We start from the raw sequence: 9,064 nt of genomic DNA on the forward strand, positions 1-9,064 counted from the left end.
ATAGATCATACCTCCTCCAAAAATAAAGTTTACACAGCCAAAACATACATTTGTGAACTTCTTCTTCCTATTATTATTACTACTACTACTACTATTTTAAACTATCTAAAACCAACTGCTCTGCTTTGCATGCAGAATGCCCCAGGTTCAATCCCTGGTATCTTCTGTTAGAGACCCCTATCTGAAACTTTTGAAAGATGCTGCCAGTCAATGTAGAGAGCAGTGAGCTAGATGGACCAATGGTCTATCTCTGCAAGGCAGCTTTTGTGTACCTAAGGCTTGGTGACTAGCAGCACCTGCGGCAAATCTGCTCCAGACTTACCAATCCAGAGGTGAAAAAGGGATGCTTGGCTATGACCATTTGTCTTGTGGGCTACTTTGAGAAGTGGGGTTTGGCTTTTGTCAGAGGCATCTGCGGCTACTCCACCCCGTCTTGTCTTTCAGAGTTTTATTGTGCATATTATTTACAGTGCAAAGATCTCAGCAAACATGACTGCCTAGTCCAAGTCAGAACCCCGCAATGGCTTCTTCCAGCATAAAAGCCTGGGCACCCCAAAGCGCCGCCCCCTGGCCCTACGGGTGGGAGCGCGCCTCAATTCGCGCATCGGAGGGAACGGTCTCCTTTCTGGCAGCCCAGTGTCCGACATCTCTCCAGACTCCTCCTCCCCTGACCCTCTTCCATAGCAGGGCTGGGGCTCCGACGCCTGACAGAGCCCTCTTTCCACCCCGCTCGCTTCCTCATTCCTTTCTCCTGACTCGCTGCTCGTGCTGAGGCTGGGTGAGGAGCTAATCAGGAGACAGGAGGCGGCTCTCTGTATGGCGTCCCCCTGACAGCCATTAACACCCCACTATCATTCCTTTCTTCAAATATCCCTTCAGGAAAAACCCATTTTCAACCATGGTCTTAGACCAGAGGTTCAGAACTTGAAGTCCTCCAGATTATGTCCCTCAGGCCCCAGCCAGCATTGTCAATGAAGGAAGTTGTAGTCCAGGGACATCTGGAGGGTCACAGCTTCCCTACACTTGCCTTAGACCAGAGTTTCCCAAACTTTGGTCTCCAGCTGGTTTTGGACTACAATTCCCATCATCCCTGACCACTGGTCCTGCTACCTAGGGCTGATGGGAGTTGTAGTCCAAAAACAGCTGGAGAGCGAAGTTTGGGTAACCCTGCCTTAGACAGAAGCCAATTGGGCAGGGGTAGGGGAGAGAGAAACTAAAACTTGGGAAATGAGCCTCACAATGAGTACATCTCTTGTATCCACCATCGTGGGTGTCACCTCCTTTGCCACAAACTGCTTTGCAAGTTAAATTAAATCCCATGTAGTAACATCCTTCAATGACTGCTAAAGTACAGTTGGGGGAAAAATCCGATACAGTTACTATGCATTTATGTGAGTGGTGTAAAAAGAAATGGGAAACAGCTGCACAACATCTCTGATCACATACGGCATCTGGCAGGCTAAACCTTCCTTGGACCAAGCTGGGCCCACACTTGCGGAGAACATAAACCTATTTTATTTAAATATAAAGGCAAAACTTTCACATCTGCTAAATAACACCCCCACACACACACCCCTTTCGGAAAGTGCTTTTTCTTATAAGTGGAAGCCCTCCTGACAAAAGGGCATTGCATTTTGAGGTTTTCCATGATTATCAGATAATTGCGCTTACAAGGCAAATGCCACATTCGTGATATAAACACATCTGTGAAAGAAGCAAGAGGATCTGAAGTGTGCTAAACATATCATACCTTAAACAGGATGCGTTCGAAACGTGCATAAAGCCTTTATTGTCATAATAATTTTCAACCGTTATGAGCCAAATCTTGTCACATTGACTGGCACAGGCACACACCCGTAAACCTGAGTGTACAAGTGGAGTCAAAGGTCAGGAACATGTTATTGCATATTGTAGGGGATCACCAATGTGATGCATTCCAGATGTTGCTAGACTACAACCTATAAATAAATAAAAATATCCAATATTCTCTCCTCCAATGGTTGTATCCAATGTAGTCCTCCTACCCAGAGTAGACCCACTGAGAAACAACCCATGCCGTACTGTAAATCTAATGGACATTTAAAGCACATGACTTTTCTCAAAGAATCCTGGGAACTGTAGTTTAATGGTGCTGAGAACTGCAGCCCTCTGAGAGGCAAATACAGTTCCCAGAATTCATTAGAGTAACCCATGTGCTTTTAATGTGTGTTGGATATTCTTAAATGGAGTGGATCCGCAGTGGGATCAAAATGGTGGACATAATGAACCTAGTTCTGTTAATTTAATGGGTCTACTCAAGTTCTAGATTGGAGACAACCTCAAATCTTGCTATGCTGCCCCTGAACTTCTCTGCTCAGGAAACCGGGGTGTAACATACTAGAACCTGTAGGTTCAGAATAGCAGGAATTTCTTACACAATATTAAATAACCTCTGTTCCTTGAAAAGCTCAGAGTGCACTCAAAATATAAATATATAAACATCAAAATGTGCAACTAGCAAAAGTAGTGAACAAACCTGAGGAAAAATCACTCCTGTCAACCAGAACTTAAATTGTAAAAATCGCATTTAAACTTAGGCTAAGCCAGAATTTAAATATAAAAATTAAAAGCTAGAGGCAATTTCTTTTAAGAACAAGTCTTAATTTGGCAGTTAATGCTGTACAAAACTGTTGTCTGATGGGCTGTCAATGTAACATTTCTTCCTAAATTTGATCCAGTAAAAAATGCATGTCTGATGATTAAAGATAATGACTGGTTATTGAATTAGGTATTAGCTCTGTGAAGTGGTGAGCACTATGGCTAAATTATGTTGAATAGCAACAAGGAAACAGTATACATGAAAGCCTAAGAGCCTCGAGCATTTTCCATTTATCAGGTGTTGCCAAAGAAGAACAAACAGCTTGTAAAACCAGCCATTCCCACCCCCCCAATAAATAAATAAAAAGTACTGCCATGTAAATCGGAAAGTAAATTTCAGTTCCCCACCCCTCTTCTGCTACCTCATTTGAGCAAGAGAGAAAAGCACTACCAGGGCCTGAGAGCATGTTGTTTGCCAAATACTTCCATGAAAACATTCCCCTCCACACACACGCATGCTGGTTATAAATTGATGAAAATAGAGGTTTATAACAGAAAAATGCCAGTGACCTTTAATCATGGAATTACAGCCTTCTTTAAACTTATCCCGACTGTAAGCGAATAAAGCAAACAGACTTGAGACACCCACATGCAGATACAAACAAGCACATGCAGCTGCCTGCTAATTCCTTCCTGGAATGTGAGACCTGGCATTCAAGGAAATCAACAGAAGATCCACCACATGGTGAAGGACCATCGCTCAAGGTACAGCATCTGCTTTGCATGCAGAAGGTCGCAGGTCCAATCCCTGGCATCTACAGGCATGATTGCCAGAAACCCTGGAGAACCATTGCCAATCCAAGTAGACAATACTGAACTAGATGGTCCAAATGTCTGACTTGGTCCTATCATCCTTGCCCATCATGGCTTGTAAGGTCAAGGGGGTGGGTCAAGGAAGCGATTAATGCCTCATTGCAGGAGGGGTAGTGCTGCCCCTTCCTTGGCCTCTGGAGTAAATGGACAACTACTACCCTACCATGTCCCTTTCCTTGGCAGAATGATTGAGAGAGTGGTGGTCAGCCAGCAGTAGATGGTCCTGGATGAAGCTAGTTATGTAGAACCATTTCAATCTGGTTTCAGCACTGACACACCACTTGGTCACCCTGATCACCATTATCGGGAAATAAATGGGCGGAGTGTCACCCTGTTGATTCTCCTAGATCTCCCCACAACTTTCAGTAGCATTGACTATGGGGTCCATACAGAGCAGCACTGTGAGTTTCCAGTCAGGAACATTGGGTTACAGTGGCTCTGCTCCTTCCTACAGGACCACTCCCAGAAAGTAGTGTTAAGGGACTTCTGCTCAGCCCCATGGCACTTTTCCAGTGGGATCCTGCAGGGTTCCATCTTGCCCCCCTTGCTATTCAACATCTATTTTTTTTATTAAAAAAAAATCACTGAGATGAGTCATTTGTTGATTCGGATGGTGGTGTCACTAGCATGACTCCTGGCTCAGGAGAGGCTGAACATGGGATGGACCAATAATCTGAACTCCAGCAACTTGGATCCCAGAATTAGGGATATGGCCTGTTCTGGAAAGGATGATACTACTCCCAAAGGAACAGGTGGGTATTTTGAGGATAATTCAGTGCCCAAGCTCATTCACCATCTAAATGGACTAAGAGCTTGTCCACACTTCTGATTGTCCCACTGTGTTGCCCCAGGAAAACCCATCAATTGGGTTTTCAGTGGATTAACATTTGCCCCTGAGGAAAGCAGTGGGGCACCTCTCAGTCCCATGCTTTCTAGGCACAGAATAAGCAGAAGTGTGGACCCCTAAAATGGCCTTATTCTAGTAACCTCATGATTGGATTATTGCAAGGTGATACAAAATGGAATCATGTATCAGCAGTCTCCAAAGCACTGCACTGATTGCTTATGAGCTACTGGGCCCAATTCAAGGTCCTGGTAAAGGTGTACAGCTTAGGGCTCCAGTACTTAAAGGAACACGTCTTCTAATAGTTTCCAACCAGCACATTGATCATGGTACCAGGGATGAATATGGTCTACTGTGCAATTTCATGACACGGGGCCTTCTCTGTGGTGGTGCCTTGACTCTCAAATTCTCTCCCTGTGGATGTACATTCCACTCCTGCCCCACTTGTCAATTTAATAATCATTTCAATTATATTTTTGATCTGTTGTTTTAGGATATTTGTTTTGAGGAATGAAATTTTAAATATTTCAATTATTTTGTGATTGGTTATATTTTATTGTCCTTTAAACCTGCCCAAGATGGGGGTGGGATATCAAAATAGTAATAACAGAACAAACAACTGTAACACTGATGGACGTACTACAAGAGTATACAGTACACAAGAAGAGAAAGAGAAAAATAAATCTGTGTGAACATAAACAGATAGCAAGTAGCCAGCCCGAGAATGAAAACATGATGGAAAATACACAGCAATAAAATGGTTCCAAAGATCTAAGACTTTTAGCAACCTTAAAATTAAAACCAGACTTTTTAAGGACATCTAATGGTAATAAACTGATTACCAGAAGTAATAATGGCTTCTAAAATCCATTAGATCAAAACACTTCTGAAATAATAGAACGCTCCAAGGGATATTTACCCATTTGACAACTACTTAATTTGGAAAATTAAAGTCCTCCAAGGACTGAAACTCATCAGGAATGTGTACATAAGAGGAAGCAGATTTTCCTCTGATGTTTAGAGCTTGGCTTATCTCTGTTTTACTTCCTTGTGCACCAAAGAAAACCTTCTGCAGATCTTCTAAGGGCAAGTTCACATACACACAATCTATATATCTATATATGGTGTGCCTCTAAAGTGCTTTAAAGGTACCCTAAAAATGTAAAGACTCAATGTGTGTCAAAACAGTCCATTACAGAGCCGAGCCAAAATGTCTTTTTTCCCTGAGAATATTTCTAGAATATTCTTTCCCTCACTTTCTGCCCCTCCGCAAAAGTTACTTTGCATAATGTTCTCTAAATTCTCTTTTTTTGTGGAATCCACACCACTGAGGCCACCTGAACCTCAATCAACAGCAAAGAATCCACAAGTACCCCCAAGCTACGTGCCCACTCCTTCAGAGAGAGTGTAACTCCATCAAGAGCAGGCAATCTCCCATCCATCCAGTCTAGGGAACCACCCACTAACAGTGCCTCAGTCTTATCTGGATTGAGCTTCAGATTGTCGGCTCTCAACCTTAAAAACATCCTCTCTATACCAAGCCAGTGCAGACCTGCTGCCTTACATCTGGTTGTGAAAAGGAAGAGGGCTTTGGGTTTTTGTTTTGTTTGTTTGTTTGCAACTTTATGTCAGCCGATATACCCCTTTCTACACAACTCAAATATTTCCAATCCCAAAAGCTATGCACTTCTGCCCACCCAAGGGTTAGACCTTTGTAAGCGGAGGCTTGGATTTTTCAACAGATGTTTCCTATATCAAAAAGTTCATATTGGAGAATATTCAATAAGGCAGAAATAATGATGCACACCATATGGCAATCCTGTCCCATTAGCTAATTTTGGGGGGAACTGTCAAAGTGGCTTTACTGACATTGTAAGAGGTGACACCACACTGGGGGCAGGGTGGATAATGCCTACCCTGGGCTTTAGCTACCAGAACAGTGCAAGAGAAAAAAAAGGAAATTATAATTGTCTCTCAGAGATGAGTCAGGAAGTGTGGCTTCCTGACTGCTTTGGGATAGTTGGAGCCTACATGGTCTTGCTCAACTCAAGAGTGCTAGTTATCAAACAAGAGTACAGACTTCTGGTCCATAGGCCAAATCTGGCCTGGCACAAGCCCCAATTTGGCCCGTGAGCCCATTTTCCCCAGACTATGCCCATTTACCCCCAAATGCCTCACATCCAGCTTGCACTTGGGAAACTGCACTAGAGATTTTGACAGGTGCATGTGGCAACCTGATGCCCTCCAGATCTTGCAGGCTATATCTCACATCATTCCTGGCATATGGTCATATTGGCTGTGGCTGATGGAAGCTGGAGACCCACAGCATCTGGAGAGCCACAAGTTCCCCACCCCTGACCCAGAGGGCAAGGGGATGCAGTGGTTCTGACTGCTGCCTCTGCTTGCTTGCTCATCTCCATCTTTCTGTCTGGGTGGCACACCAGTGAAGACTGGACCTGCTGGTCCCCAATTCAAGCTGCTGCTGCCCAGAGAGACTGGCAAGTGATCAGATGAGCAGCAAGTGGCCACTTCCAACTCTGCTTCCTCTCCCTTACTGGGTGGCAAAGCAAGAAGCTACCACGCCATCCAAGGGAGAGCAGTTTCAACCACTGCACTGCCCAGAAGGAAAGCACAGGTGAGTGAATGGAGTTGGTGGTCCTCTCACTTCAGAACATGAGAACTTGAGCCAGGCCACTGGTCCATCCAGCTTAGTACTGCCCGTATTTATTGGCACTGACTCTCTGATACTGGACATTGAACCTGGCATCTTTTATAATATGCAAACTATGTGCTGTGTCACTGAACTATAACCCTGATTGCCTACAAACACAGGCTCTGGACAGTGATGGCTATTGGAAGAGGACAAGTGACTGAGGGGAAGCAGAGACAGCTGCCTACTATTTCTGGGCAGCACAGACATTGGGATTGGACTCAGCAGGGGGATAACTGGGGTTACATCGCAGAGTTCAGGTGAGTGACTTTGGGAGGCGGTGGCGGCTGCTCCTTAAAACTGTCACTCACCCATCCGAGCAGTGATGACAGCAAGGAGCAGGTACGTCTGCTCATCTGTCCACTCCCTCTGTGCAGCAATGTGGGATCAAGGAAGCCCACAAGGAAAGGAGAGGAGAACAATCAAGGACTGGTGTTAACAGCAGCACACAGCAGACAATTCCATTCCACCCCACCAACCAGAGGGAGAAGGAGACAGTATTGAGGAGTGAGCAGATGTGGCTGTTCTTCCTGGCAGCCCCTGCCGCCTTCGCTCTCTGTCTGGATGATGTGGTGCAACTGAAAGGAGCAGGTGCTGCTGCTTGCTGGACTCCTTCTGCTAGCTGTTATTTCCTAGCTTTGAGCGGGGAAAGTAAGCATTGGCTTCTGAGGAAGTAGTACCTGTGCTGACAGGGGAGGGCTGGACATTGAAGAGAGGTAAAAAAAGAGCCAATGTGGTGTTAGCAGCTGGTGTCAGATTAGAACCTGGGAGACAAGGATTCAAATCCCCACCTAGCCAGGAAACTCACTGGATGACCTTGGGCCAGCCACTCACTCTCAGCCTAACATACTTCACAGGGTTGTTGTGAGGACAAAATGGAGGAGAGGAGGAGAACTAGGTATGCCAGCTTGAGCTCCTTGGAGGAAAAGTGGGATAGAAATGCAGTAAACATAGTAATATAGAGGGGCTATGTTGAATCAGCAAAACTAACAGCTAAAACAAGAGAACTTAATGATGACTGTTTTATGGAAGAATGGAAGCCTTTTCAGACTATTTTTTGTTGTTGTTGTTTAGTCGTTTAGTCGTGTCCGACTCTTCGTGACCCCATGGACCATAGCACGCCAGGCTTCAGACTATTTAAACACATATTATAGTATGATGAATTCACAAGCAGGAATTGAACCATGAGCAACAGAAAGAATGAGAGATTATTGTATAATGGTTATGATATTAAAGCATGAAGACAGGGTGAATTAAAAAAACTACCATGGAAAATGGGATGGGAAGTCAATAAAACAAAAGAAAACGGTATTATGTAATTTTATGTGACATTTGTGGAAATTTTAGTGTGTGAGCGTGAGTGTGTGTGTGTGCTCGCCCGCACAATATAGAGGAGCCACCTCCAAGTCCAAAGTAAGTAGGGGCCCCACCCACTTGACGGGGCCTAAACCATCCAAGGGGGCTTTCCCATTAACCCTATGCTGGTCAGGGTCAGGGATCGGGTGGGTCCCCCTAAGCGGCAGGGGTGGAGGGGGTGAGGGCACCTGCTGCCCTACATCACCGCCGACCCCGTCCCTACGTAGCGCTCAGGTACCTGCCCGGGATGCTGCAGCGCCGTAGGCTGCGTCGCCGCTTCTCCGATCCACAGCTGCTCCTTGAGGAGATGCTGGTAGCTGAGGCAGTGCTTCAGCGCCGACGGCATGTTGCCCATGGCCGCTGCTTCCTCAAGGTCGCCCGCAGCGCCGTCTCGTCCCCCCGCGGCCGCGGCCAGCCATCGCCGCTGCCGTCGCTGCGCAGGAACCCGCGCCGGAACCGAGGCCCGGAGAGCGCGGAGGCAGCGCGCCCGCCTCAGCCAATCCGAGGAGTCGCCGTCGCCAGCGGCGCCGCTCATTGGCCGAGAGGGGCTGCCAGGAGTTCGCCGGGTCGGCGTCGTGATGCTGATGCTGCGGATGCTCGGGCAGCCTCAGCATCCTTCGTCAGGTAACGCAGCTGCGGGATAAGCGCATCCCAGCAAAGGCAAGGGAGAGGGCCAGGCTGCGCTCTCCACCACAGAAGCCGCG

At 46.2% G+C, this 9,064-nt stretch overlaps 1 protein-coding gene across 1 annotated transcript in view; it reads right to left on the reverse strand.

Moving 5' to 3' along the window:
• HMGCLL1 (3-hydroxy-3-methylglutaryl-CoA lyase like 1) overlaps positions 1-8,862 on the reverse strand; it is a 55,151-nt gene extending 46,289 nt beyond the window's left edge. The window contains exon 1 of the mRNA XM_088665768.1: positions 8,599-8,862. Within this exon, the coding sequence (XP_088521894.1) occupies positions 8,599-8,715 (117 nt within the window). The 5' untranslated portion in view covers positions 8,716-8,862. The remainder of the gene's footprint in view (positions 1-8,598) is intronic.
• Between the last annotated feature and the right edge of the window lie 202 nt (positions 8,863-9,064).

The sequence above is a fragment of the Zootoca vivipara genome, chromosome 3, assembly GCF_965207765.1.
Source record: "Zootoca vivipara chromosome 3, rZooViv2.hap1.1, whole genome shotgun sequence".
Classification (NCBI taxonomy): Eukaryota; Metazoa; Chordata; class Lepidosauria; order Squamata; family Lacertidae; genus Zootoca; species Zootoca vivipara.